Genomic DNA, 25765 nt, shown 5'->3' on the forward strand with positions numbered 1-25765 from the left:
GGAGGGAGCGCCGTGGCCTCAGTGAAGGAGACTCGTCTTCATCATCGTCGTCGTCGTCGTCGTCGTGGCCTTCGCGTGAGGCTGCGGCCTGGAGGCCTGTTTGCATCACTCGGGCCCGTCAGGCACAATCAGGTGAGAGAGCCGAGCGCACAGGAAGGGGGCGGGGCTGTTCAGGCCGGGCAGGGGGCGTCTCCCCGCCAGCGTTTCCAGCCAATCACCGCGCTCGGAGCCCGCACGGCAGCTCTCACTTGTTGCCAGCTGAGGCTGCAGGTCGCAAAAGCGAGTCGCGCGTCCTGCGACGTCTCCGTATCAGCGAGGGGGGGGGGAGAAAAAAAAAAAGAGAAAAGAAAAAAGTTTTGCACACGCGGACTTTGCACGCAGCTGACAGCTTCCAGAGGGTGGGGGTGGTGGAGGTGGTGGTGGTGGTGGTAGGAGGGAGTCTCTTCTCTTCTGCGCCCGACAGGCTGTGCGATCCTCAGCAGTGTTCTGAGACTGCACAGTCCCGGTCCCGCTCCCGGTCCCGGTCCCGGTCCCGCGCTCTCTCACGGATTTAAAGGACTCGCCTGGAAGTTGGACTCTACCGTCCCGGGATTTACTACATGGAGAAAAAGAGGTAACACGTAAGCGATAACGCGCGTTCATGCGGACCTGTTGCTGCGGCGCGTGCACGCGACTCGGAGAGTGCGCGTCGCGAATCGAAGTGTTTTTTTAATGCGACCAGCAGGCACCTTATTTATTGTCTGCTGCATGTCGTCCATCTGGCAGATCTCACACAACCTTGTGTCTTCTGCGAGGATGGACACCTGGAGCTCTGGTGTCTCCTCACCAAGCTGCCCTGTGTGTGTGTGTGTGTGTGTGTGTGTGTGTGTGTGTTGGAGCTTTCATCTGATCTGTGATTATTAAACTGTAGTTCAACGCTCACTTCAACTGTTGTAAAAGCTGTGGTTTTTCTCAGCGAAGCGCCTCGGTTTCCTGCTCAGAGGAGGCCCCCGCAGACGGAGAACCGGCGAGGAGCCTCGCGTGTGTGGAGCCTACTGAGATTTAGAAAAGTCCCGTGGTTGAATCGAGCTCGTCGGGGGCCAGAAAAACCCACACATGGGATATCAGATATCAGATATCAGCCCGGCTGCTCGGGACATTCTCCACGACCTGCGGTATCATCACCGCCGCTCGGAGCTCCACTGGATGTGAAAGACTGCGTCTGTTCATTTCTTTTACACGTTGACCTACATCGCAGCCTTTGCCAATGTGCCCTTTTACGGGTTTTCATGTAGTTGTCAATATCTTGAGGTGAAAGGTCAACACCTTTTCAAACAAGTCTCTTTTTTTTTTTGAAATTGCCTTGTGACTTCCCGCAAGTCCCGCCCTGCTTGTCGGTTATCAATCGATCCCGAGCAGTGATGAGGTCATCTTGCGTAACAACGCTGTCCCAGTTGTAGCTTGTCACGCTCTGTCTCGCCGCAACAGCTGCTGGACCGAAAGGACAGATTCCCAATCTCACGCGTGGAAAATCCTTGATTGGATCAACTGAGTTGATCCAATTAAAAATAAGAAATACGAAAGGTGGAAAAAGAATGAGACTCAACTAGATTATTCAAAAGTGAGAGGACAAAGGTTTTCAATCCCCCCCCCCAACCAGAACATTAATCCGAATCAGCAGGTCTGGGTTTGCCGTCCAGTCCCCCCTTGTGACTCTCGTCTGTCCCCCTCTCGTCTCACACACACGGCTCACCGGACCGATGTGCGTGTGTGTGTGTGTGTGTGAGAGTTCCCCTCTGATGTGTTTGTGTTGATTCCTCTGAGAAGCGGTGGTCTTCATGAGGGCCTCGGTTCGCTTTTTATGAACATAACTCAGGAGGATGAACTCGATGGAATGTCCTCGTGAGGTCGTCGACTCGGCTGTTGAAAAGACAACTTTGGTCTTGTTGTCATAGCGTCCGGCGTACTTCCTGTCAGCGCACGTTTGTCTCAACAAGAATGCGATTTGTTTGAAAAACTGCCGCCCCGATAGAGAAGAAAGAGGGCAACCATCTTTGCATTATTTCATCTCGTCCTACGTGTGTTGAGATCGACTCGTGCTTGTGACCTTATGGCGACAACTAAAAAAAAACACCACACAACAGCTTGTGACGCATAAACGATTTGTAACACTAATAGTTGTACATTCATAAAATCTACCCCGCCGAACTGCATGCTGGGTAAAGCTCACAGCAAGAAGTAACTGTGTTGCTACATGAAATCACAGAAAAGAGCGACGCAGGAGGAACAATGAGAGAGCGGAGATGCGAGCAGCTGTTAGTCCGGTAGTCCGTTTTTTGTCACCCCGAACCCGCGTCTGCATTATTGTTGTTGTTGTTATAATAAAGAATAAGAAGCTGAAGAAGAATAAAGCATCACTTACAATAAACTAGATCAATATACCTGTTAAAGTTGTTGGGTAATGAACAGAAACGCATCACCTCACTTCTCCACCGCTGACTTCAGATCCTGCTCCTATGTGAATTATTTCTGTTTAAAAAGCGGATTCAGGAGATAATTATTCATGTTTTCATTGGATTTAATTTCCAATCGTAAGAAATATTTGCATTCTGCACAAAAATTGAAACTCTTCTAAACCGGGGGGAACAACGATTTGTTGTGGGTGTGAATGAAATGATGAACCGTACACTTTAAATTATGAGTCAGCACGAGAATCGTATTGCAGCGGTTGTCGCTCGGTCAGACGTCACTTGTGCTACATAAGTGTGTGTGTGTGTGTGTGTGTGTGTGTGTGATCCGAGGCTCCGGGTCACTCGGCAGAGAACGGACATCCAGATGTGTCGCGTTTAGCAGCTGTACGTGGTGATGGACGGGTCGAGTTTGAACCGATCCAGATGCTTCAACCCGCCACTGAGCTCATTCTCAGGTCACAACTGCTTTCCGCATTTGACGGGTTTTTACTGTCAAATTTAGATTTCTGTCACGCTATCGTCTGCTTACTGATCGAAGTCTTTTGGGGCTTTTCTATAAACATTCCTGGATTCTCTCTAAAGAGCAGGAGGTGGTTGGAAATTCACCCCGATCAGCTTTGATTTTAGATTCCAAAATAATTTTTATTTCCGTGAATTTGTTTTCATGCAGTAAGAGCTCCTGTAGGAAGACAAAACAAAACAGTAGTATGCTCGTCAGGTATTTCATGTTCAGTAAGTTACTACATTATTATTATTATAATAAACGTAACGCTTGGAGAGTTCTCCTCCGCGTCATTGGGCTGCAGTGAGAATCAAATCAAAAGGACAGAAGAAACGCATGAAACTGAAAAGGCCAGTTTTTTCGCCGGTCTGAGTGAGCAGTGCCCCCCCCCGGTCAGCTGTGAACTTTGACCCTACGTCCCCGAGGGAAACTGTCCTGGGAAACCTCTGCATCTTTCCACTGTTATTTCTGTCTCACTCGTTCCCACTCCTCCTCCTCTTCCTCCTCCTCCTCCTCCTCCTCCTGCTGCTTTCCGTCTTCATGGTTTTTTCATTGTGTCTTTCTGCTCATATCACACTCGCTCATATTTTTCCGCGCCCTCCCGGTTGCCTCCATGTTTGAGGTGGTCTGAGGTCCTCTAACCAGGCCCGTATGTTCCCCCCCCCTCGCCACTCCTACAGAACTCTGTCTCCTCGCCATTTCCTATTTCCTGTCCGGTAGCTCCCCTTCTTCCTCTTCCTCTTCTAATGTACCAAAAAGGCTCCCTCACCTGGCCGAGCTCCAAGTCCTCCAAGGTCTGCGGCCCCCCCCCTTTGCAAGGTTGCCTTGCAAACTGTGAGCTGGAATGCGAAAAAAAGCTTCTGCGAGAACGCTGACGAAGTGAAGGAACAAGCGCGGCGTTCCTCCCTCTTTAAGTCTCCGAAATCCTTTTCAGATTTACCCCGAGTCATGAAGTGCTCCTCTCTCTCTCTCTCAAACCTTTTCCTCTCCCGCGTGGCGCTCCGGCATCTTGCTGGACAACGAGCATCATCGATGGGCAATAAAAGCAAAGTTTGCCCCAAATACCCAGTGATGAGAGCCGGGTACCTGCCCAAAGAGTCCAGAGCATCACCCCACCAGGACATTCTGTCCCCCCGTACATATATATATATATATAATTACTATGAAATATTTCTAATGCATATGACCGGTTTCATAAAGATAATTCTGATGGGAATAATTCCACCTTATTTCTTGTATTTTTTGGGCGTCATAACGCAGAAGATTTTCCGTCTACCGTGACGCTGCATATCGTGTTGCCAGGGTTACAAAACGTAGAACAAATGACATCATTTATGTTCTATATTCATCACGTTCGTCCGCCAGTTTAAATCTCAGCCGAGCCGCTTGTTTGATACTCCAACAGAGGGTCCCAGTCTAGTCAGCTGACCTCCCTCACACCACCTGGTGCCCCCCCCCCCCCCCCCCCCGCATCCCCCCAGCTCTTTCAATCAGCCAGTCTGTCCCGACCATCAGCGTGGGTTTGTTTGTTTGTGCCAGAATATGTGTGTGTGCCTCTTTCATGGACTATCAGACACATCAGCAATCTCCGGCATCGTTCCTCCCCTGTTTGAGCCCAAGTCGGGGCCCCTGTCTGGGATAACTGTTTGTTCGCCAGTGTGCGTGTGCGCGTGTCCGTGTGTGTGTGTGTGTGTGTGTGTGTTTGGCAGTGTTTCGAGAACTCTCTGTTCCTCAGGATCACAGATTAGCAGTACTGTATTGTTGCTCCGTGTTTGTGTTCGGCCCGGCGCCACAACTACAGGAAGACCCACTGTAAGCTTGGAAAGGTGTGTGTGTGTGTGTGTGTGTGTGTGTGTGTGTGTGCGTGCTATGGGTCCATCTACCCACGGTGGTCTGGTCCACACACTGTAAGTGGGTCCATCAGAAGCAAATGAAGGAACAGGTTCACTAGACAGTGATGCGCCCGTCTTGGACCGTTGCCATGGTTTTTTGGCTCGTGATGTCATAGAAGTTACTACCTGTTACTACCTGTTACTACCTGTTACTAGTGGAACAATTGTTTTGTTCTGCTTCTTTTAGGTTGATCCAGGTCCTTTCTATTTGGTCTCTAAAGTTCCCGATTGCTTTAGTTTGTCTCCTTTGAGCCTCAGCTCGACTTGGGACGGATATTTTAAATTAATAATGAGCTAATATAAGAAGGCGGAAGATTCAAATGGAAACATACCTTTTAATTCCACATGTTCTTAGTTGCATGAAGACTTAATATGGTAGAAAATAACAAACAGGTAATTTGATGAGGTAGACATTTTAATGGGACCAGAATAAAATGGAGCAGCTGCTTTTGGAGACATAAGTAACTTTTATTAACTTTTTTTTACGTTTTGCTCCGTTTCTGCACGTTGGATCCGTCAGTTTCGACGCGGCATTTCGAGGAGACGTTTTCAAATTAAACGTAGGACTTTCAAGTTTTGCAGTCAGAAGCGATAGTGATCTTCATAAAAAGCAGGCGGTTCCTTTCTCGGTTCAAGGTGCGTTCAAGCGTTCACGCTCCGATCGACGCCAATGAAATCTGCACATCTGTTCCAGCTGAGAGATGGAAACCGCCACTGAGCGATTAGGACACTTCTAGAACAGTCCACGGAGTCCAACGGTCCACGGAGAACTGCTGTGAATTTACCGTACCTGTGCTCCCCCCGCCCCCCCCCCCACACACACACACACACACACACACACACACTGGCTGACTGACACCTGCTCTGGTCACAGGTTGTGTTTCCTATAAGCACCTCTTGGCTTGTTATCACAACAATCAAATAGTCATGGGGGGGGGGTTCTGTGCATGTGTGTGTGTCTGCATGAGCTGGAGTCTGAACCTGGGGGGGTCGGGGTGACCGGCTCAAGGACTCGGGCCCGTTTAAGGACCAACAGTAAGATACAATAAGATAAGAGACTAGATACTAGTAACAGTGTCTCGTCACAGCGAACAGCGGCCACGGTTCGTCCTCTGACGTCTGGACTAAAACCCCCCCCCGAGCCACACGCGTGTTCCCGCGTCCGCTCGGGCTGACAAGTTAATCACAAGCCGAGAAAGAGAAGCGATTGAAAAAGCCGGCGGGCGTGCGAGCAATGGAAAATAAATGAGCGCCCAGGGGCGAAGCAGGGGTCGGGGGGGTCGGGGGGGGGCTCACTGCTTTCACCGACTAACACCAAAGTGAAAGTGAGCTTCAGGAGGAGGAAAACATCTGTCCCAGCTGGTTTAATTGTGTCGATGTTGATGGATGGACTTTTAATACCAAGTTGTAAACATCAGTCGCGCATTTTAGTTGACAAAGCGGTCGTTGGGGGGGAGAGAGAGGGCGGGGGGGGGGTCGAACCACGTTTCCACCTGTTTGGTTGATGAGGCCCGGGCAGCAGATTGGGTGAGGCCATGACGGCGCCCGCCCCCCCCCCCGTTTAGAGCGATGGCGTTACTTCGGGCACAGAGGTGAGAGAATGCCAGGTATGTGTTTCCACCTCCCTCGTTCTGTTAATAATTCATTTATCATCATTCGAAGCTTCCGATCTCAAACTTAGCACCTCTTAAGGCCCAATAATATTGATGATTTGAACGTGAAACAAGACAACATGAGAAGGTTGGAGCCAAAATGTCTCCTCTGTGGAGACGATCAGAAGTACCCCAGAAGTACAGCGTTTGAGTGTGTGCTCCGTTTTTCGACAAGCCCCGACAACTCAAGGAAGCGCCAGCGCGGGCCGATCATCCCTCAGATACGCGGCGCTGCGGGCGCAACGCCTGCGATGCTGCAGGGAGATTTAAAATAGCCGGCGACCCGCATCGCCCGCGGCCTCGGGTTTCTACTCCCACGGGACGCGCACAGCAGGAGGAGTGTCATCGCCCACGGAAATCACAGTGGAGCTTTTTATTCCTCCGGGATTCTATCGTGAGCAGCAGCGCTGCGTTTCGTCATCTCGTTGTTTGTCTCGCCGACATGCGGTTTGTGGTTCGTTTGAAGCCGGCGACGTGCAGCCCGAAGGCCCGGGGAGGAACAGGGGGAGTTCTGCCTGTAGCAACAGACTCGGGGGACAACACAACCCGTGTGTGTGTGTGTGACCTTTCTAATCATCACAAGACTCCGCCAGGCGCGCATCGCTCACATATCTGAAAGTGGCTCGCGTGACAGACGTTGTCAGCGCTATTTGGGAACGACCTGCAGCTCGCCGGCTTCCGTCCCGAGCAAACGCTTCGTACAGCAACGCATTCCAAGCGGAGGAACGAGAAGCCATGAGGTCAGACGTGAACCCGCCGACCCTCTGACCTCTCGTTGCTCATTAGATTTAACAGTTTAACATAAAAAAGTACAGATGCTGTTGAGTTTTGGCTTCTGTTTTACTTTATACTTAAAATTACTTTTTCCATAAAATATTTAATTTAATTCAATTTAATCTCCAACTATTTTTATCCTATTCGTATTAATTCTTTCTCAATTAAATTATTATTCTCACTTACACATGATGTTATTTTAATACATTTTAATAATATGATATCATGTTTTTATTTCTTATTTTGTTCTATACTAACCTAATAACTGCTGTATGTATATACGGTTGTAACTGGAATAAGATCAAGGGACCTCGTGATGAATAAACATTACTCTGCAATAATCCCTCACGAGCTTCGGTAAACGTTCTGAGCGGATCACAGATACTTGTGCCGGTGACGATAACGAGAACTTCCTCTGCCGGCCGAAGGAGCAAAAGGTCGGAACAACACCCCTCAAAAGTCCACTAAATCCGGCCCACAGAGCACCTGAAGTGATTTTCGGGACGTCTGATTAGTCTCCGACTCTTATTGGGACGAGTCGAGCGACTCGCGGCTTGCGTCTCCTTCAGTACCAAAGATTCAAGAGAAGCTTCACGTGCGACCAGCTGGTTCCCAGTTGTGGTCAACCTCAACTTTGGATTAATAGATTCATCATTTATCCAATTACAACGTCATATTCAAGACTTCTGCCTGTGACTTTTTTTAGTGTGAAGAAGCATATAACTAATCATTAAACTGAGGACCAGTTAAATACTCCCGAGGCCTCGTCTCCGGCTGGTGGATCAATCTGATAATCACATTTGAACTTCGATGCTGAATGTTGCTTTCATATTAATATGAGTGAGGAAAGGAAGGAAGACGACAGGAAGGAAGGAAAGCAAAGGAGTGAGGGTGGAATGTGAAGTTCAGCTGCAGCACTGTATGTACAGTATGATGCACTTAGCGTGTGTGTGTGTGTGTGTGTGTGTGTGTGTGTGTGTGAGGGATCAGTGGGTGCATGAGAATCAGACGTCTCTGATGAAGCACCGTGACTCCCATTGTCTCAGATCCTGAAAGACTGCAGCAACAATGGACCCAGACAATCAAAGAACTGTACCACACACACACACACACACACACACACACGCTCGCTCTCAGGAGCTGGTTGACGTTAGCTGTTCCAGTTGAACGGATCCAGGCTGGCTCATCGGTAATGAGGGTTTTGGGTGATGGTGAGTCGGGGTTAATGAGTGCATGAGATCACATAATGGTGCTTCTGTGCTCGGCCTTTTCCCGCCGACTGCGCGCCACCGTCTCCTCGATGTGCGTAGTCTGCACGTGCTGCGTTCCTTGTGAGATCGGCTTGTGCTTTTTATTTATTTCGTACATAACTAATTAGCATTAGCATGAAACGCTGTTGGGTGTTTCTAACCTGCTTCAATGACAAACCTTTGAATGTCGACTATCTGCAAACGCTTGCGCAGTTTTCGCCGCGGGTTTGACTCGGCGCTGATCCTCTGTGATAAACCGCACAGGGAGGCCATTTAAAGTTCAGCCACACCTCGCCCGTTGTCGTCTTTTATCGGGCATATCTGCGACATTCAGCCTGCAGGCGGATCAGAAGCGCTTTGTTCGGAGAGATGTGTTCTACCTGAATCAGATATGCTTTTTTACCTCATCCAAACGCAACCTGCTCCCTTCGGCGCTTTGAAACGCGCCGTTCATTAAAAACGTGGAATGCAGACCCGTTGACCTTCCCCCTGGAGGGCGGACACCCCGCGCTAACTGCTAGCTGTTAGCACGTCCCTGCTTTCACAGTCCAGGTGACAGAAACGTTCACCCTTTTCTTGAGTGTCATCATCTCTCTGCTGTTTCGCATCGCATGGAAACTCCATCCGAGACCAGACTCCGTGACACGGTTCCACATTAGAGCCGCTCCGCTGCGCCAGCGACCATCACGGACCGCAAAGTGGTCAACATTTACATCACAAACCCTCCGGCAAAGCTTTTCTCAGTGACTAGAGGCCCATTTGTGACGGAAGTCGTTACGGGTCAATGCGCGTTGTGTCATTGAGCGAGCGCGATGCGACACTACTGCATCAGCGCCTCGCGACATAATGGTGCTACAAAGCCTGCGGCGTGAATCTAAACATTGCTGCGGCCACAAGCGAGCCGTGGACAGAACCCGGAGGGCGCCGAGCTCCACGCGTGACGCGTTCATATGGAGTGTTGGGCTGCTCTCTTGGACTGGACCTCTGGGGGTCGGAAAAAGAGACCACACGGGTGGGCTTGCGTGGTTTGGGCCTTAGGCTGCAGGTCTCGCAACAGACGGCGCGATCGCCGGAGTACATTTGATCTGGTGACGTCATTGTTCCGTTCCAAAAAGCGTCCTTTGAACAACAACCGAATTAATGTGAGGAAATGAAAATAATGACTCGGCTCCACGTACGTAAGCGGCGGCGGTCCGCTTCAAGGTCCCCCGTTTAAAAGACAAATTGTTATCTATTAAAACATTTTATTTTCGCTGGGAGCGTTTGGCCGGGATCCAAACACGTAGCGTCCTCTCCTGTTTACAGGGATCAAATGAAAAGTTGCTCAATCCAATTCAAAAGAAGACATTGAGTAAATAAACACAGGCAGCAGGGCCAGAATTCACCTGAGATTAGCCAAGTAGTTAAAAACAAGTGTGATTAAATAGATAAAAACACATATTTAGCTTTTCTACAGTCGTTTTACTGTTTTCGGGCAGAAGAATAATTTACGTTGGATGTTTCTGTGTGATCATTTCTGTCACGTCACATTATTATTTTTTTTGTGGGGGTATTATTTTGGGGACCCCCTCCTGAAAACGTGCCGGCGGTTTAACCCTCTGCCCCACGGTTCCTCGGCGCAGGAGCAGCTCGGAGCGGCGCAAGGAGAAGTCCCGCGATGCGGCGCGCTCCAGGCGCAGCAAAGAGACGGAGGTCTTCTACGAGCTCGCCCACCAGCTGCCGCTGCCCGCCAGCGTCAGCGCCCACCTGGACAAGGCCTCCATCATGAGGCTGGCCATCAGCTTCCTGCGCACACGCAAGGTGATCGCCACAGGTATGAACACACACACACACACACACACATACAAACCTCAGCCGCGGCTATTTAAATGCATAAGGAAACAGGCAGAGTGTGTGTGTGTGTGTGTGTGTGTGTGTGTGTGTGTGTGTGTGTGTGTGTGTGACTAATCGTCCAGTTATGTAGGAAGCTGGATGTCGGCGCATTTTTTTGTTTTTCTGTTGTTGCTCCTCTTCTCCTTCGTCCTGTATAATTTAAAATTAGAAGCTGAGGAAGCTCGATAAAGAAACAGACCCATTGTTCTGGAATTCCTCCACTGCGTCGGTTTCTCAAAAGTGAGATCAGACGCCGAAATGAAACAGTTCACACGGCCTGCAGCCTGCAGCGTTCTTCATTTGATGCTGATATTAACAGCAATAATCATGTGGCTGAAGTGATGGAGGATATGTGCAGTTTCACGGGTTTGTTTGTTTGGTTTCAAACTGATTTTAAAAGGAGCTTCAGTGGCATCAGACCACCACAAACAATCGGACAAGCCTCGGTAATAACAAGAGTCATTTGATTAATGCCAGAGCTTAATCTGTAAATCTTTACGTGGCTGACTGCCTCTTTATTTTACTATCATTATCATCTTATGTAACTTGCGGACGGCCTAGTTATTCTCGTTTTATGTGCTGCTACAGTGTCCTTGTGTGGGAAACGGGAATGCGTAACAGCGCCGCTTCCCTAAACAACGGTGACAACTGCTTCCTATTTCTTTTGATTTTGTGGTGTCATCAATCAGAAAATGAATCAATCTTTATTATTAAAGGACCTCTCACACATTAAACGCATTGAAGTTAAACGTTTCCCAAATAAAATAGGTTGGAGCAAGACACTAAAAGTTGGGCTAAAGTTGTGAAAGCTAAAAAAAACTAATCAGAATGACAGTAACTGTAATTAAAATTATATATAAGTATATATATATATATATATATATATAATATAAAATCATTTGTCACTGTATTGGATGTGGATTTCCTGATCAGGCAAAATAAATAAACACTGTACAATTCACAGTCACAAGTGTCTCCGTACTTATACACACTGTATGTGTATATTTGTGAACAGAACAGTAGCAGACCACATCGAATGAGTCTTTAAACTTTAAAAAAAAAAGAAAAAGTAAACTCCTTTCCAGAATGTGGGTGAACCCATTAAACCCTCAAGTCCACAGACATGCGCATAATGAGAGCAGGGCAGGCGGAGGAGGAGGAGGAGGAGGAAGAGGAGGAGGAGGAGGAGGAGGAGGAGGAGGAGGAGGAAGATGCAGCAGCTGATATGCTATCAGGCCCGTCTGATTGCTCCGCGATGGGAGGACAGATTGGAGAGGAAATACGGAGCTCTGCCCATCGTTCAGCCGATGCTGGCATCACCCCCCCCCCCGCCCGCCCGCCCGCCCCGCCCGCTAGCCATAACAGCCGGCCGGCGCCAAACGCGCTCACGAGCACTGCACGCGCACTCGGGAGCCGCTGTAGGAAACGCCTCGCTGACGTGACGCGGAGAGAAATGTCGGTGGTGAGCGTTTGTGTTTCAAGCCGCCGCCGACCCCTCCAGGGGTCACATGGCGTGAGAGTGTCAAAAGGTGCCGTATCTTTGCGCCGGGTCCCCCGTGAGTCGCCCTCCCCGACCACCACCTCCGGCTCCCCGGGGGGGCCCCCCCACGCGAGGCCCCGCGGCCTAACGCCGCCCGGGCCCGGCCGCACACTGGAGCTGGACTCTGGAGAACGAGGCTCTCTTATCTCAGGGAAGCACGCAGGAGGAATTGCAGGCACCTCCGCCCCCCCATCGGCTACTGGGCTTTGTTCGGAGCGAAGCCACACACACACACACACACACACACGCACACACGCGCACACAGATCGGGTGTTATTGATTGGCTTCGCCAGGACACACGGTGGACACACTGTGGTCTCTGTGCGCAGATGTTTGCACACTGTTCATATTCGAGCACATTGTGTAAGTCGTAAAAGTGCTGGTGTAGTTTTGGGTGTAATCGGACGCAGCCTGAGACGCAGGAAGAAGCCGCGCTGGTTTGTTTTGGCACTGAGACAAAGCTTCAAGGAGAAAAACAAGCTTGATGCGTGCACGCACGCACACACACACACACACACACAGACACACACATACATTTAGAAATCAGCCTGCAGTGAGAAAAAACCACTTCTGAGCGTCCAGCTTGTTCTGTCCCTCCCTGCAGGCGGCCGGGGGAGCAGCGGCAGAGACGGCGAGGACGACCAACAGATGGACAGTCTGTACCTGAAGTCTCTGGAGGGGTTCGTCACCATGGTAACATCCGACGGGGACATGATATTCCTGTCCGAGAACATCAGCAAGTTCATGGGGCTCACGCAGGTACGAGGCCGCTGGCGCGCCACGTGATAAAACACACTGTCAGCAACACAACAGGTGGAGAAAACATTTCGGGGGATCAATAGAGACCTTAAGGATTTTAGAATTTAGATTTCATGCCCCTAGAGGATTTTATTCTCCGGTACCAGCTGTCTTTTATTCATTCATCGTTGTCATATTACGAAATGATCATCTCAGAAAGTGAAATTCATAAAAATAAATTCATTCAAACATCTTTTACTTTTAATTTGAAAGAGATGAAATGTGTGTATCCCGTTATTCTCTGGCAGGAGTTTAAAAAGCAGATCCCAGAGGAGGTGACGCTTGCTGTCAGACATGGACGCAGAGGATGTTCTGTGATGAGTTTGTGCTTTGTCGGAAGGCCGAGCTCCTGCGTCACGCACTTTCTTTTGTTGGATCGAGTTCGCCGTCATCACTCGAACTCGCAAACCCGGCTCGCCGCTGCCACGACGCGGCGCGTTGAGCTACGAGAGGACGAATTAGAAAAGTGGCACAGTGCACAAATGTTTTTGTGTTTGTCTCCCTTGCAGGTGGATCTCACTGGTCACAGCATCTTTGACTTCACCCACCCGTGTGACCACGAGGAGATCCGAGAAAATCTCAGCCTGAAGACATCTGGTGAGCACACACGCACACACACACACACACACACACACACACCCTCGTTTTGTCTTCACATCGTTCACATTCACAACAACTACATAGCTAGACATTTATTAATCCATTTACCATCTCGGTTTAGATAATAATACACAGAATATATCGTCATTAGAGATGAATTATGTTAAATATGAATATAAATAAACACATTTATCATAAAGTAGCAGGGGGAAGAAAGCACAACGTGTCTCCTCTAATCTCAAAAGGTGCTATTAACCACAACCAGACTTTGTTCCCTTCAGCACACTGTGTTTAATGAAAAGTTAAAGATAAGCCAGAACTGCAACGTTGACATTTGGTCAGAATTGTGATACTTTTGATGAAATTTCAACTGAGCACGAATCCACACTGATCTTCGCGGCAGTCGTGTCTCGCTCCCGACCCAAATATTTGATGGACACAGTCCTTTGAGCTTGCTCAAGCGGTCGATAATGCCCGTTAACGTGCCGGTGCTCCGCGTCGGGTTCTTAAACCAACGCTCAGCGGCCTCGCTTCTGTTTGCGGGGCGGAAAACGGATCCAAGAACAACAGGGCGAAAAAAAAACCGACACATGAGTGCCCGGAACAAAGAGGAGGACAGAAGGTCAGAGCCCGCATGGAGAGCAACCTAAAGAGAGACACGGGGGGACGGTGGGGGGGGGGGGGGACGAGAGGAGGACTCTGCTTTATCTGAAGCAGGTGGTGGACGTGGTTCATGTGAGAAACACGCTCTCACTAAACTCTTATCAGCACACATGCGGACTGATGGCGAAGCCTCGCTCCCTTTAACACACACACAACCGCACTTGGACACACACGTCTTCTCCAGAGAGGACGAGAGAAGTTGAAGACACAAGAGACTCTTCACCACTTTGCTCCGAGATTGAACTCTGACCTCGTGATGTAACAGCGTGGCACAACTTCCCGTCCTGCGTGCGTGTGTGTGCGTGTGTGTGTGTGTGCGTGTGTGTGTGTGTGTGTGTGTGTGTGTGTGTGTGACGGAGGATTCTTTTCATTTCGCCACTGAAACAAAACGTGTGGGTTTTTCAGGCAGCGGCTCGGGTAAAAAAGGCAAAGACCTGAGTACTGAGCGAGATTTCTTCATGAGGATGAAATGCACGGTGACCAACAGAGGACGCACCGTCAACCTCAAGTCAGCCAGCTGGAAGGTAAGAAAACGAACGCACCCTATGCAGATATCAAAGTGCAGCACCGGGTTTGAACAATTATAAAAAAAATGCAAGTATGGTAAGTGTGACTTAAGTGGGTGAGTTTCATTCGTTCCCCCCGCTGCTCCCTCCAGGTGCTGCATTGCACCGGACACCTGAAGATGTACAGCAGCTGCCCCCCGCGCGTGCTGTGCGGCTTCAGCGAGCCCCCGCTCACCTGCGCCGTGCTGATGTGCGAACCCGTCGCACACCCGTCCAACATCGACGCGCCGCTGGACAGCAAGACGTTCCTGAGCCGACACGGCATGGACATGAAGTTCACCTACTGCGACGAGAGGTACGCAGAAAGCCCCCCCCCCCCCCCCCCCGGGTCGCAGCGAGGGTCCCGTGTCTAATCACAGATGTGCACAATTCCAACCGTCACCAAGTGATAATGACTAAAAGTATCCCAGATTCACGGCCCAGTTCCAGTCACGTCACTGCCTGTCGTGCCTTGTTTGCACGAGTGTGACCATGGCAACGGATATTTCATTTAAATGATTTGTGCTACGAGGCACGGCGGCCATCTTGCAACCGAAAAGCCGGTTCAAAGACCCCCCCCCCCCCCCCCCCACCCCCCCATCATCACACACAAAGACACACACAAACACGTGCTCTGATTCGAACTTGCACAAGCACACAGACCTGTAATCTTATCAAGTTGCCCATGCAGGACAAAGGTTTCCGTCGGGGGGGGGACGTGTGTGCGTTGGCCGGGTTGCGTGATCGCGTCTGTGAGAAACAGCTCGACGAACAAGGACCCATTTTTCTTTTTCGTACTTCTTGGTGCAATTTGATAGCTGCCCAAATCTTCCCTCCAATTACGCAAATGAGTGTGTGGTAGGCGGGTCGCCCTCGCGGCTCGACTCATTAGAGGCTAGGGGAAGGAAACAGAGGGCGAGGGAAGGAGGGAAGGACACTTCTCACTTAGCGGAGGAAGAGAGAATAATGGAATAATCCGATTAAAGGCCTTTATGGTTTAATAAGACATAAGAAAAAAAAAACTAATTAACATCAACGAATTACAAACATTCAATATTCAAAGTGCGTATTTGGACCACGGCAGAAAACCTGAAGATATTTAATTTGATGTTTTTGGTGGCGCATCACTGAATGTTGTAGCTGCTCGTGTTTAAGGCGGATGACCAGAATCAATAGTGTCAAACATGCTACTTGCTCAACATTATGTCTGCCGGACTGAAGGATTTCGGCGGAGGAAATGACATCGCAGCCTCTTTAATGTCGGCACTCTTTGTCCCGGTCGATCCTCTCTGGTCCTTCAGCCTCGTGTCCGGGGTCATTTCCTGTTGATGGTCTGGATCACGTTCTCACAGTTTGTTGGGAAGAGACTCTCACTGGAAGTGAATAAAGCACTCCAGTATATTTGGTGTGGGCACGGCATAAAAGTACTTTACGGGAGGGAGTAATCAGATTACTGTAATCCTGTAACATACTCCACTGTTTTATTGATGAAATAACGAGTAAGAGAACGTTTAAGACAAATAAAAATGAGAATGGATTTCTGTTCAATAACAAACTGATGACATGAAGTCGTGTGTGTGTGTGTGTGTGTGTGTGCGTTACAGCGTGACACAGCTGATGGGCTACGCTCCCGAGGACCTGCTGGGCCGCTCGGCCTACGACTTCTACCACGCGCTGGACTCCGACGGCGTCACCAAGAGCCACCACAACCGTAAGCACGCGCACAACGCCACGAACACGCGCACACGGGCGTACAGGGGAGGTGACTTTAGGCTTTTAGCATGCGCTCACAACCTTATCAAATCGCTGACCTGGTCTTCAGCTGGTCTTCAGAGAAAAAAACGCCAGAATGCATTGTGGTATTTATGATATTATGGCGACTCAGCAAAAAACAAGCTGCGACGGAGCTACGTGGCTACGCTAGCTTGCTAACAGCACTCGCGTTGTCATGAAAGTCGAGTGTGAATACCAGGCTGTAGCTCCTGGCTTCTTTTTGGTTGGTGTGGTAGAAATGTGTGTGCGGAGCAGGGACTCGGTATTAAGATGTCTTCTCTTCATTAGATTAAGCACAACCATTGATGGCTTAACGAGGTTTGCACACACTGGCCAAAGGGACCAGGTGGCCTTTATTACACTCTAATGGCTGTGTGTGTGTGTGTGTGTGTGTCATGGCTTTTGTCATTACTGACAGCTCTCGTATGAAGCTCTTAGTTGCTCATGCAACATACTGGCAGTGTGCTAAAAAACATCATGTCAAAGATTTATGTTTCCAGGGCTCGTGCACGTTGACTGTTGCTGTTTTTTACTTTAAATGTTTCATAAAACCAGGATTAACTTTCTCATTCTCATATTGCAGGTCTGAAGTCTGTTTCTTAAAATAAAAACAATAAAAAGTTCTCGGGAGCTGAGACAGCCTGCAGATTATGTCACTTCTTTTCCTCGACGTCCGCGTCTAAAGTTCCGAGTTGGCTGTAATTCCGCCGAGATAAAGGGCCCCGTATCTGTTTCTCTGTGACACACACGCGCACACACACACACACACACACACACACAAACACACACCCACACACACACACACACACACACACACACACACACACACACACACACACACACACACACACACGCGCGGCCAGCGTGAGCAGCCTTTTGATCAGAACATGCTAACTAACAGTGTTCTCTATTACATTTAATATTGTCCTTCCTCACACACACACACACACACACGCACACACAGGCGCTGGCCTTGTGTACACTCCCTGACCACGGCTCTACTCCTTTCCCACGCCAGCGTTGAACTCTGGCCTGCAGCCATCTCTGCCTCAGCTCAAAGTCACTTTCTGCTGGGGACATCGGGTCCGTTCCACGGCCTCTGGAAAAATGAAAGAAAAAAAAGTCTCTTGTTGTGCTAATTTCCTTTAATGTTGCACACTTGTGAACACATTTGCATGCGGCAGTAAGTGGTAACTTGTATGAACACACTCATGTACTGCCTGTACCGTAGTGCAATAAAAATGTATCACTAACGACATTACAGGAGATTTCTTTTCTAGCATAATAAATACAGCCATGAGTCACGTATGGATCATAGGGGTGTTAATACACGTTCTCTGTCTCCGCAGTGTGTTCCAAGGGGCAGGCGGTGAGCGGTCAGTACCGCATGCTGGCCAAGAACGGAGGCTACGTGTGGGTGGAAACCCAGGGGACTGTCATCTACAACAGCCGCAACTCCCAGCCCCAGTGCATAGTGTGCATAAACTATGTCCTCAGGTGAGCTCTGTGCTGCACGACTGGCTAATTCTGATGTTCTGGTCCATTCATTTGAGAGCATCACACAGCACATGAAGCAGCTCATTGCCCTCCGCAAATGAAGTTAAAGCACCAGGAGAAAATGGGCCTCTAGATGATTTTTGTTTTTCTTCTCCCTTCCTCCCCAAACGCGCAGTGACATTGAGGAGAAGTCGATGGTTTTGTCCTTGAAGCAGACGGAGTCGATGTTCAAGCCACAGGGCATGAGCAGCTTCTTCACCGCCGGGGACGCAGGCGCCGCCGGAGAGCCGGGAGACGCGCTCTTCGCCAAGCTCAAAGAGGAGCCCGAGGAGCTCACCCAGCTGGCCCCGACTCCTGGAGACACAATCGTCTCCCTGGACTTCGGTCTGTATCCACGTCTCTCACCTGGTTGTTATGTCAGCAATGAGGGCCGCGCCGGGGGGCGGGGGGGGGCATTGCACCGTCACTCCAACGTAAAACATTTCGCCGTCATTCTGCTGGATTCTGCAGCCCTTCTCTTCACCCCTGACTGTGATTCGATTTTCCTCCCTCGCAGATCGCCCTCCGTTTGAGGAGCCGCCGCCGCCGCCGCCCGTCGGGTACCCCCAGGTGCCTCCCGCGGCGGCGTCCCTCCCGGGAACCGCTTCCTGGGTCAGCGAGATCAGCAGGCCCGGCCCTCCGGCGTCGGCTCAGCGGGACGCGGCCAACGCGTTCACCGTGCCCCAGAACCCTCCGCCGGGCAGCGCCACGCCGAGCCTCAGCAGCTGCTCCACGGTGAGCCCGAGAGGCCGGGTGTGATTAGTTGGTAGTGTTTGTTTCCCGGTTTGTCCTTTCTGTGTTCAGTGAGGCCTGCGGGGGGTTGAAGGTCCCCAACTGTGGGCAATGTGTGTGAGAGAACCGGGGGTGGAGATTCGGAAGGAGCGGGCTCCCGGCAGTGAATAGTGCCTTTGTCGAAACCCGTGTTGGACTTTCCCCCCCCTGTTCTTTTTAAACCGTTCTTTTGGCTCACGCGTTGTCCCCTTTCTTTCGGTGCACGTCGTCTCCGCCTGCTCCATCCATCGCGTCACCGTTTATTGTCCTCCTCCTCTCGCTTCGCCCCCGCAGCCCAGCAGCCCAGGTGATTACTACAGCCCAGTGGAGAGTGACCTGAAAGTGGAGCTGACGGAGAAGCTGTTTTCTCTGGACACGGACGAAAGCACTCCGGCCAACACTGAGGTGTGCGTCCCATGAACGTGCCCGCGTGTTATCAGCGCACTCATTTGCTTTATGGGGCTTTTTTTTTTGTCTTGCTTCCTTTTTATGTATTTAAATGCGCAGGGATAAACCAAGTCGATGACCGACTTGACCGACATTCTAAGGAGAGGAAACATAAAGCAACAGCTATGAAACTGGCGAGTTGGTTTAACACGCGAAGCATCTAACGACGTTTTACACTTTCCTAGTGCGACTTGAGCGACTTGGACCTGGAGACGTTGGCCCCTTACATCCCGATGGATGGCGAGGACTTCCAGCTGCACCCCATCGTGCCAGAGGCCGAGGCGCTGGAGGCGGGTCCGGCGGGATCCGGCGGGCCCGCCGTCGGCCTGGCTGCGGCGCAGCAGCCCACCCAGCGCAGCTTCAGCAACATCGCCAGCCTCTTCCAGCCCCTGGCCTCCCCACCTCAGCCCCGAGGCCTCTACCGGGAGCAGCCCGCTGCGCCGTGGGCCGCGGGGGAGAAGGGATGCTCCGGCCAGGGCGCCGTGGACTCCGGGCCCGGGTCCTGCCTGTTGGGCCACTTGCAAAATGTCCCGGCGGCAGCCAGCACGCCTCTGTCGTCCATGGGCGGCAGGCAGAACCTGCTGTGGCCACCGGACCCTCTGATAACGTACCAGCAGCAGCTGCAGGCCAGCAAGGCGTACCTGATGCAGCCTTTCCCTGGGGAGCAGCGCCCGTCCTGCCAACAGAACATGCCACACCTCATGCAGAAACACAGGTGACGTGTGACAGCCAACGTTGGTTCTTTTTAACCAGGAAGGAAACACGCCATTATCATTGTTAACCCACCTTATGATTCCCAGGTGTTTGACTTAATTCGTTGATGAACGTGCAAAGAGCGGATAAAGTGATGCATTAAAGCTTAGTCAATATAATGTTTATCGGGCATTTTTAAAGAATCTAAGACTGTTTTTTGTGTGTGTGTGTGTGTGTGTGTGTGTGTGTGTTTGTGTGTGTGTGTGTGTGTGTGTGTGTGTGTGTGTGTGTGTGTGTGTGTTTGTGTGTGTGTGTGTGTGTGTGTGTGTGTGTGTGCAGGTCCATTGACAACTTTGTGCAGGCCTACAGAGACATGAGTCCAGCCAACGTGGCCGTGGCCAACAGTATCAAGCGCTCCTTCACTCAGATGGCTGTGGTGAGTTTCCCTGATTTATTTCATTTAAATGAATAAATAATACATATTTATTAAAACCATTTTTTTTTTTTTACTCATGTAGCCACAATGGTAACGTTTTTGAATCGTTTTTGCAAAGCGGTGAGCCTTGAATCGTTTGTGGAATTCTCTCTTTTCTCGCGTGATTTGCGCTTCAGGGTGACGGGACGCCCTCGGAAAACATCTGGAAGAAGATGAGGCGGGACAGCAGCGCGGCGATGGACCGCTCCCTCAGCGCCGGCTCACTGGCAGGTACGAGCGGCAGACGGCCGGTATGAACACCCGCGGCGCGCGCCGCCGTCTGTTTTTTTCCGTGCAACAACCGCACCTGTGTTTCCCCGCCCTTCAGCGTCGGAGATGGGCAGGATGACGCCGGGAGGCGTGTCTCCGTTCCTCAGCTCCGCGCAGCAACACAGGAAGTGCCAGTATCCGGGAAACGGGACGGGTGGCGATGATGAGAAACTCTTCCTCCGGAAGAGCTGCAGCTACACGTATAACACGCAGCCCTGCAACAAGGCCGAGGGTGAGCTGACTAGAAACTAACACCACGTGACATCTTATTTAAAGTTAACATACAAGAAAAAAGTCCTTGCCAAGTGATCCTAAAGACAACCTGATGTTTTGATAGTGGTTACTATAAATGTCTCATACTATAAAGCTCTTGCAGCGTCTTTGACTGGGCTCTAGGACAAAGTAACAACCTAAAGAATATTTACAAGCTTATTGGCAACGAGAATGCAAAGCTGTGCAACCGAATGAATCCAACCAGATCAAAAAGGCTTTATTCCTTGTTAGGAACTAACGATATTGGCAGAACATTTAAGTTTCACTCCAAACACAGTTGGGTTTGGATGGACAGAAGGCCTTGGGTCGGAGGGAAAGGAGCTGCCGATACATGTATTGGTATTTTCAAAATGAAAGCCATAGAAACGGCACAGAAGAAGCTCAAAATGTGTAATTACCGGATAAAGGGAACGTTCTAAAAGTACAAAATAAATTAAACCGTCAAATGTGTGTTTTTAATGCTCGATACCACTTGTTATGTACTCGACTTGTGTGCTTTTCTCTGCTTGTGCGTGTGAGGGAAAAAAAAGAAGGGGACATTGAGACGCCCTCTCCATGTCTGCTGTCTTCCAGGTATGGTCAGCCGTTTGCTGGGCCCTTCCTTCGAGTCCTCCTGTCTGCCCGAGTTGACCCGTTACGACTGCGAGGTCAACGTCCCCCTCCAGGGCAGCCTGTACCTCCTCCAGGGCCGCGACCTGCTGAGGGCCCTGGACCAGGCCACCTAGAGCCCTCGAGGTTCAAAGCCTGCCTTAAACCTGGACTTAATCCCGACCCTAAGCCTCAGTGTGCAGCCAGAGAATTAAGCCTTTCTTGACCTTCATACCTCCGGGCATTCTGGGAGCCCCGGGGCTGAGCTACCCACGGGAAACGGCGTTCACGACCACGTCCTGCCTTCTGCCTTTAGCTTCTACGCCTCCGCCCACGCTGTCGTCCCCTGTCCCCTTGGTCGTCCCGCACCTAGACGAGCTGAGACGTCAGAGTCACTGTCTTTGTCCTCGGAGGTCTCGTCTCAAATCAGATACAGGTCGAACACCAGCGTTGTGCCCACGCGTTGAGCCAGTGACATAGACGAGCTGCACTTTTAGGGTAACGTTGGTGAATAAAGAGGTCAGCGCGGGACGATTAACAGAGTGAAAAATAACGCGACTAAAAGACTTGACACCGGAGTTTGAACTCGGTTCTTCAGTGCAGATGGAGACCTGCCTTCTCCTCAGCAGCTCAGAGGAGCAATATACTACCTAGACGACACTGCGTCCTTTCACTTTGAATATTAACCAGCAGTTAAACCCATTTAACGCCTTAGTTTCTGGCAAAAGGTCACGTTGTGTGTATCATGTATGTTCTGAATTGTAGCCGTGTTTGAATTTAAAACAACAACAAGAGTTAAATAAATATGCGCATTAAAAAAAAGAGAAAGCTCCCGAAACGCCCAAATCTCCTTTTTTAGGACCGAATGAAGCAAAAATAAATACTAATATGTCATTTGAAAAAAGCAGAGAATCCAAACTAATGAGCATAATCGGGATGCAAGCGATGCCTGTGAGGACCGACACACTTTAACGGCCTCCATCGTACCCGAGTCGCTGTGACCATCTGCAGCGCAGAGCAGTTTGCTCACGCCGGCAATACTTCGGGTCAACTGTGGTGACATTATAGTGTTGTTTTACGTATTATAATAAGATAATATTTTAGATTGTATCCGATGTCCACTGGTTATTTTATTTAATCAACAGTAACACTGCTCTATATATCTATACTCATTTATTTTTGTATCTTCTTGTGCCAGATTATGGTGTCAAACAGACACACTACACTTATATTGCAACACATTTATTCTGCTGTAATATGTTAAAGTTTTTGTTGTATTATTTTTGTAACTTCTCCTTAAATCTGTCCTTTATTTATCTGAACGTGTTTTTTTTTCCTCTCGCTTGACTCTCAGTCGGGTCAGTAGCTTGTGTGACTACAGGGTTTTTTCTTATTGTGCAATTATCTCACAGAGCTAAAGTTTATATAGTCAGCAGCAAAGCTCGCCGTAATAGTTCATGTGAGCCAGTGGTGTGCACCGACGGCCAACGGGGGCAGGGGTGGGATATCTAAAAAGTGAATGCTTTTCCCTTTTAAGATTTAATTGTTGCTTTTAACAGAGCACGAGGTTTGGGCTTTTGTAACCACAGGTCAATTATAGATTACTTTGTTTTTATATTTTGTTATGTTCCTGTTTCCAGCATTCCAGGCAGCCGCTTTCTATTCATTTCTAATACAGGAAACAGTGTCTGCGCCACAACAACGAGTTTAAAACGCGCAAAGTCTGTGAGATTTGTCGTAAATGGGCAGAGACTTTCTTTAAGGTTACCGGCGGGTGGGGGGGGATATTTGGGGGCGTGTGGGCCAATCACAGGAGCCCCCCCTCCCCCTCTTTGCACAAACCAATCGGCCTAAAATGGATCTGAAGAGTATTGATCATAGATCTCAGTTCACATGTACGTTGCGTATTTACAGAGAAGCGTGCTGTTGACGATGGTGTTCTCAGTGTTTGTGTCCTGGTACTTTTGTCTTTCTCTGATCCCTCGCTGGGCAGTTTCCCCTCGTGCTCCCTCCGTGTTGTGGAAGTTATTTTCCTCCTTTCCACTTTTATTCTTAAATATCGTATCGCTAAAACATGTATCGGATCTCTTGGCTGAACACTTTTTGTTTCTTGCTGTAAGACGATAAAACTAAAAACAAGTAAAAGCTAAATCGGTTTCACTTTTCAGATATGTAGCATTTTGAATATTGTAAAGAAGGTGACGTTGCCACATAATTAATCATAGTTTCTAAGTTTCATTTATAAGAGCAACTGTCATGTTTTAAGACGTGTTATTTCTTGAATTCTAACATATATTTGTTATTTTTTTGTGTTTTATGTTGTGCTGACATTCTCTTTAAAGTGTAAACTTCTTAATGTGCCTTATGCTTGTCCCAAAGCGTCTAGTTTGCCCTTCAAGTGCACAGTTGAATCCAGAGTCTTTTATTGAACACAATCCCAACTTGACCTCGTATCTGAACACAGTGACGTTAACAATGATTTTCATATTAACCCACTCGAGGTTTTGTTTCTTAATTCTTAATCCTCCTCAGAACCCGCTGGTTATGACAAGTTAACATTTGTGACAGACAACCGGACAGTTTGTTTGTGATTGAAGCTGCTTAGTTGAAAGAGCTCCTTGGAGGGTCAAAGGTCAGAGGGAAAAATTGCAATTGTTGCACAGTTTGCCTTAAAAACTGGCAGGTAACATGATAATTGATTGTTTAGAAAGGGCTGTAACCAAATCCTTTAATCATTGATTAAATTAAGTTAGTTCTTCCTTTTTAATGTTAATATCAAATTGAGATATTTCTATTTGCAGGACCATGTACAGTAATAAATATGTTGAATTACCAATAATGAAAATAAAATCTAATGCGTATGAAGTTCTGGAGAACAAGAGTTTTTAGGTTTAAAATGTTGAATGTTTAATTGCACATGGAAGAAGAACAGATGGACTTTCTCTCAATCGATGAGATTTGAACTAAAACGGGTTAATGTACGTGGAAAGAGTCGGCCAGATGGAAGTCGAATTTAGAAACTAAAATCAAGCCCCTCCCCCAAGGTAATGGGTGGGGCTTAAACTCCATTCAACCCCTAGAGGGCGTATGACCAACACGCTGTGCTGCTTGAAGGGTTTCCCCACAACACAAAAGTGACCAAATGTATCCGGCTCGCACTTCCTCTTTAAAGACGATATCAGCATCTGGTGTCTCGTGTGGCAGCAGCGCTCCTGCTCCTCCTCATGGGATCCGTGTTTAGCTACTTGTATTCTCTTTTTGTCCATGTCATACAGTACAGTTGTATTAGCTGATCAATGGTCTTCATTTTTTTAATATGCTCAAAATCAATATTGATTTTATTGTTATCATATATTGTCATTATTGTTATTACTAATTGGGGAATTCAACCCAATAAGAAGCGTGTGTTTATGCACTGATATCTTATTATTAAAGCATACTGATCTTACCCTCCCTCATCAGCCTCAAGTGTGATTCATTATTTTTACAATAATAAATAATAATTGTTAATTCACAATGTCAGATGTTCAAATCCTTCTGTTTTCAAGATCATTGATGCAAAAAAGGCTTCCTCTTTGGAAAAAGAGACAAGCAGGGTCTCCATCCAGTAACTGCTGCACAAACGAGGGGAAAATAGAATAGAATAGAAGTACTTTATTGATCCCCGATGGGAAATTCAAGATCCTGCTGGTGCCGAATATTTTGGGGTCAATCCATTGCGCACTGCACGTGTCTTTTGTGCAGAATGAATCAAATGTATGTAAATATGCATAAACATTGCGTATGATGAAAAGAAAGAAAGAGAAGCAACATTCCCTCACAAATGCCACACAGTTGGTTTAATACACACAAACAATTACGTTAGAACGGGTTGTCGAAACAATGGTGCCCTCTTAACTTTGGTCATTTATTTTTTCTGCCTTGAAATCATCAAACATTATTACGTTAAAACACCTTTCCTACTATCATTTAAAGTTTATTTGATCAAATGTAAGAATGAACCCAGAAGATGCTGAGAGACAGAAAGAGAACAGAACCCGTGAAAGCCTTTTAAAACGACGGCCTTTCCGTCCACACATACAGTATGTCTCCGTCTGTCCTCCAGTAATTCAGCAGGTCTCAGGACAACTGTCCAATATGCTTATCTAGGACAGCATGTTTACGCTGCGGTCCAATCCCAGGACACTGACTGGGACTGAACCCTGATTGAGCTCAAGTCTCCCGGTAAACAAACACTCAGTTTCCCATGTTAGAGTCAAAGACGACTCGTGTCCCGGGTTCCTACAAGCGAGGGCAGATCCTTAGCACGCTGTATTCTTCTCAGATTAACAGTCTCAGCGGTCTTCTCTGGAGATACTTTTCTCTAAACACTGGACGGGAATATTTATTTATTATATGATA

General features: G+C 48.7%; 1 protein-coding gene across 2 annotated transcripts; it reads left to right on the top strand.

The window, feature by feature from the left end:
- The first annotated feature begins 247 nt into the window (after positions 1–247).
- On the top strand, positions 248–24822 carry epas1b (endothelial PAS domain protein 1b). Of its 2 annotated transcripts, XM_078104890.1 has the most exons (17): positions 269–613; positions 10143–10333; positions 12537–12691; positions 13240–13327; positions 14399–14517; positions 14652–14854; positions 16143–16249; positions 17661–17808; positions 17984–18192; positions 18365–18582; positions 18913–19023; positions 19251–19595; positions 19653–19780; positions 20098–20194; positions 20371–20464; positions 20562–20735; positions 21350–24822. In XM_078104890.1, exons 1-17 carry the CDS (start codon positions 600–602, stop codon positions 21499–21501), a joined length of 2553 nt encoding a protein of 850 aa, XP_077961016.1. In that variant the 5' UTR covers positions 269–599; the 3' UTR covers positions 21502–24822. The 2 variants fall into 2 exon arrangements, with proteins under 2 accessions (XP_040035298.2, XP_077961016.1); XM_040179364.2 differs by having other exon boundaries at positions 248–613; positions 19251–19780.
- Positions 24823–25765: the final 943 nt, after the last annotated feature.

Source organism: Gasterosteus aculeatus, chromosome 6, assembly GCF_964276395.1.
Source record: "Gasterosteus aculeatus chromosome 6, fGasAcu3.hap1.1, whole genome shotgun sequence".
Classification (NCBI taxonomy): Eukaryota; Metazoa; Chordata; class Actinopteri; order Perciformes; family Gasterosteidae; genus Gasterosteus; species Gasterosteus aculeatus.

Bases quoted from the DNA above. Each gene is read 5' to 3' on its own strand.
- epas1b (XM_040179364.2), top strand. The intron at 14,855-16,142 runs GTACGCAGAAAG...TGTGCGTTACAG, and splicing joins TTCACCTACTGCGACGAGAG to CGTGACACAGCTGATGGGCT. The intron at 19,781-20,097 runs GTGACGTGTGAC...GTGTGTGTGCAG, and splicing joins CACCTCATGCAGAAACACAG to GTCCATTGACAACTTTGTGC.